The sequence below is a fragment of the Rhincodon typus genome, chromosome 2, assembly GCF_021869965.1.
Source record: "Rhincodon typus isolate 14 chromosome 2, sRhiTyp1.1, whole genome shotgun sequence".
Classification (NCBI taxonomy): Eukaryota; Metazoa; Chordata; class Chondrichthyes; order Orectolobiformes; family Rhincodontidae; genus Rhincodon; species Rhincodon typus.
Window position 1 is genome coordinate 65,766,891 of NC_063333.1, and position 4,372 is coordinate 65,771,262.

Consider the following 4,372-nt stretch of genomic DNA (forward strand, 5'->3'; position numbering starts at 1 on the left):
TATTGTGTACAGTTCTGGTCACCGCATTATAGGAAGGATGTGGAAGCATTGGAAAGGGTGCAGAGGAGATTTACCAGGATGTTGCCTGGTATGGAGGGAAGGTCTTATGAGGAAAGGCTGAGGGACTTGAGGCTAGAGAAGAAGGTTAAGAGGTGACTTAATAGAGACATACAAGATGATCAGAGGATTAGATAGGGTGGACAGTGGGAGCCTTTTTCCTCGGATGGTGATGGCTAGCACGAGGGGACATAGCTTTAAATTGAGGGGTGATAGATATAGGACAGATGTCAGAGGTAGGTTCTTTACTCAGAGAGTAGTAAGGGCGTGGAATGCCCTGCCTGCAAAAGTAGTAGACTTGCCAACTTTAAGGGCATTTAAATGGTCGTTGGATAAACATATGGATGATAATGGAATAGTTTAGGTTAGATGGGCTTCAGATTGGTTTCACAGGTCGGTGCAACGTCGAGGGCCGAAGGGCCTGTACTGCGCTGTAATGTTCTATGTTCTATGTTCTATGTTCTATGTTCTATGCCCCTCATGATTTTATACACCTCAGTAAGGTCACCCCTCATTCTCCTACATTCCAAGGAATAAAGTCCTACCCTGGCCAACCTCTCCCTATAACTCAGACCTACTAGTCCTGGCAACATCCTCATAAATCTTCTTTGCATACTTTCCAGTTTAACTATGCCTTTTGTATAACAGGGTGACCAGAACTGTACACAATACACCAAGTGCGGCCTCACCAACGACTTATACAACTGTAACATAACTCCCAACTCCTTTACTCAATGCCTCGACTGATGAAGGCCAGCATGCTAAGTGCCTTCTTCACCACCCTGTCTACCTGTGATGCCACTTTCAATGAACTATGTACTTGTACTCCTAGGTTCCTCTGTTCTACAACACTCCTCAGGACCTTGACATTTACTGTATAAGTCCTACCTTGGTTTGACTTTCCAAAGTGCAATACCTCACACTTATCTGTATTGAATTGCATTTGCCAATCCTCAGCCCGCTTCCCCATCTGATCAAAATCCCTCTGTAATTTTTGATAACCTTCCTCACCATCAACGATACCTCCTAATTTTGTATCATCCACAAACTTACTAATATCAGGACTTGTACATTCACATCCAGATCATTTATGTAAATAACTAATAACAGAGGTCCCAGCACCGACCCCTGTGGAACACCACTAGTCACAGGCCTCCAGTCCGAGAAACAGCCTTCAACCATCATTCTCTGCTTCCTACTATCGAGCCAGTTTTGAATCCAATTAGCTAGCTCTCCTTGTATCCCATGCGACCTAACTTTCATGACTAGCCTGCCATGTGGGACCTTGTCAAAGGCCTTACTAAAGTCCATACAGACGCCATCCACTGCCCTACCCTTATCCATCCTCTTGGCTACCTCTTTGAAAAACTCTAAAAGATTTGTCAGACATGCCTTCCCACACACAAATCCACGCTGACTATCCCTAATCAGACCTTGACTATCCAAATGTTGGTTGATTCTGTCCCTCAGTATCCTCTCCAACAACATGCCTACCACTGATGTCAGGCTCACTGGCCTGTAGTTCCCTGGCTTGTCTTTGCTACCTTTCTTAAACAATGGAACAACATTAGCCAACCTCCAGTCTTCTGGAACTTCATCAGTGGCTAAAGATGAAGCAATAATCTCTGCAAGGGCCTCTGCAATGTCTTCACTAGCCTCCCACATTGCCTGAGGATGGATTTGATCAGGTCCAGGGGATTTATCCACCTTAATGCGGTCTAAAGCTGCAACACCTCCTCTCTGGTAATATGTATCCGGTTCAAAATGTTCCCACTTATTTCCCTCATTTCCTTACAATCCATGATTCTCTCCTCAGTAAACACTGAGGAAAAATATTCATTAAAAGTCTCCACAATCTCCTGAGACTTCACACATAGACGGCCATGCTGATCTTTAAGGGGACCTATTGTCTCCCTAGCCACCCTTTTACTCTTAATATAGCTATAGAACCTCTTGGGATGATCTTTAACCTCATCTGCCAGATCCATCTCATACCTTCTTTTTGCTTATTTCCTGTTGTTAATTCTCTCCTAAACAGGAGATGCCAAATCCATGATTTTGATAGGAATCAATCAGAACTAATATAACTTTTGGTCACACTGGCAATTCAAAATATGGTAACACCACAGTCTGCCCACATTCGCTTCTCCACAGCATCTACTGGTTGAGTTGAAATTTTCCTCATTAAGTTCAACAGACTTTACATAGATATTCAGTGTAGCAAAAATAGGTAAATGAACTTAAAAGCAAATTAGACTCAGTGTTGTCTCTGGCCATTTCCACTACATGCCCTCTGCTGTAGAGTCTGATTTCTTTCGGTGAGAGTTTTGACACGCTGTTTAACCACAGTGGGTGTTACAGTGTGTCTGAATGTGCACATTCCTAAGAACCTTACATGTACAGTTTCAGCAATAGTTGCTAGGTAGCAAATAAGAATGGGAACACTGGTCAAACTTCACCTCCCACCATTCAGGCCACTAACTTCAACATCTCCAATCCCACATCTGGCTAACTATAGTATCCTACTGCTGCTTAGGCTGACATCATTTCTATATTCATTTGTGGGACATGGGCATCACTGGCCAGCCAACATTTACTGCCCATCCCTAGTTGCCCTTCAGAAGGTGGTTGTAAGCTGCCTTCTTGAACTGCTGCAGTCCACATGCTGTAGGTGGACCCGCAAAGCCCTTAGGGATGAAATTCCAGGATTTTGACCCAGTGGCAGTAGAGGAAAGGGAATATATTTCCAAGTCAAAATGATTAGTGGCTAGGAGGGAACTGGCAGTTGGTAGTGTTTCCATATGTCTGCTGCCTTTGTCCTTCTAGATGTAGGTGACCGTGGGTTTGGAGGGTGCTGTCTCAGGAGCCTTGGTGAATTTCTGCAATCCATCTTGTAGATGATGCACCTATGAAGAGTCAGTGGTGGAGGCAGTGAATGTTTGTGGATGTTGCATCAGTCAAGCTGGTTGCTTTGCCATGGATGGTGTCAAACGTCTTGAGTGTTGTTGGAGCTGCACCCATCCAGGCAAGTGGGGAATATTCCACCACACACCTGACTTGTGTCTTATCGATGGTGGACAGGTTTTGGGGATTGAGGAGATGAGTTTCTAACTGCTGGTTTCCTAGCCTCTGATTTGCTGTTGTAGCTACAGTACATATATGGCTAATTCAGCTCAGTTACCAGTCAATGGTAAACCCCAGAATCTTAATGGTGGGCAATCCAGCAATGTTAATGCCATCAAATGTCAAGGGATGATGGTTAAATTCTCTTTTGTTCGGGAATGGTCTTTGCCTGGCACTTGTATGACATGAATGTTTCTTGTCACTTGTAAGCTCAAACATGGATAATGTCACTGGTCTAGTAATCCGGAAGGCCAGAATAATTTCCAAGGACGCAGGTTCAAAACCTGCCAGAGCAGCTGGTGGAATTTAAGTTCAATTGATAACGTCTGGAACTGAAAGCTAGTCACAGTAATGGTGACCATGAAACTGTCATCCATTATCATGTACAGAAAGCCATCTGGCTCATGAATATGCTTTAAGGGGGGAGATCTGCCGTCCTTACATGGTCTGACCTATGTGTGACTCCAGACCTACAGCAATGTGGGGAGCTCTTATTTGCCTTCTGAAATGGTCTAAGAAGCCACTCACATCAAGGGCAATTAGAGATGGCAACAAATGCGGCCAGAGATTTCCACATCTAAAGAGAGAATAAAGAAAGAAAATCTACAGCGAGCACATGAACCGGTACTAAAAAAAATTTACAGTTTATGAAAGAAAGATGAAGTAGATAACAGACCATAAGGTAAGACTCTCGAAAGCATTCTCTCTTAGTAGGGTCAAGAAATAGATACCGAATGTTTGAATTACCTTGTTCATTTATTTGGGGCAACAGTCAGGAATGGGATCTTTAGCTGATTTGCCCTCCGTAGCCTGGCTTTCGGAATCCTTCCAGTGCTAAGATCAGCTGCAGCTTTAACCATTTTGTAAACAAATCTTTCTTATTTTCTAATAGTGCTTCTAATTGTATCTTGGAGTTAGTGTAATGGGCAAGAACATCGAAACCATCTTCAAATTAGTAACGTTGAAAGAATGACCATGTTGATTCAGTATTGTGTTAGCAGGCAGTCTGGTGTTGACTCAGTATTTCCTTCTTGTGAAATTTGACGTTAGTCTCTGACTCAGCCCAAACTGAATCTCTCACTGTGGTTACACCCTGCACCCCACACATGACCTCCACCCACAGGACACTGGGTTTGTGAAGAGGGTATATACACAGCCAAAATTTCAAAGGTTTAGTATAATTCTCAAAAGT

General features: G+C 43.4%; 1 protein-coding gene across 1 annotated transcript in view; it reads left to right on the forward strand.

The window, feature by feature from the left end:
* The window catches only part of LOC109917427 (transmembrane protein 245), an 18,804-nt gene extending 16,691 nt beyond the window's left edge, over positions 1–2,113 (forward strand). The window contains exon 5 of the mRNA XM_048608222.1: positions 2,096–2,113. Within this exon, the coding sequence (XP_048464179.1) occupies positions 2,096–2,113 (18 nt within the window). The remainder of the gene's footprint in view (positions 1–2,095) is intronic.
* Positions 2,114–4,372: the final 2,259 nt, after the last annotated feature.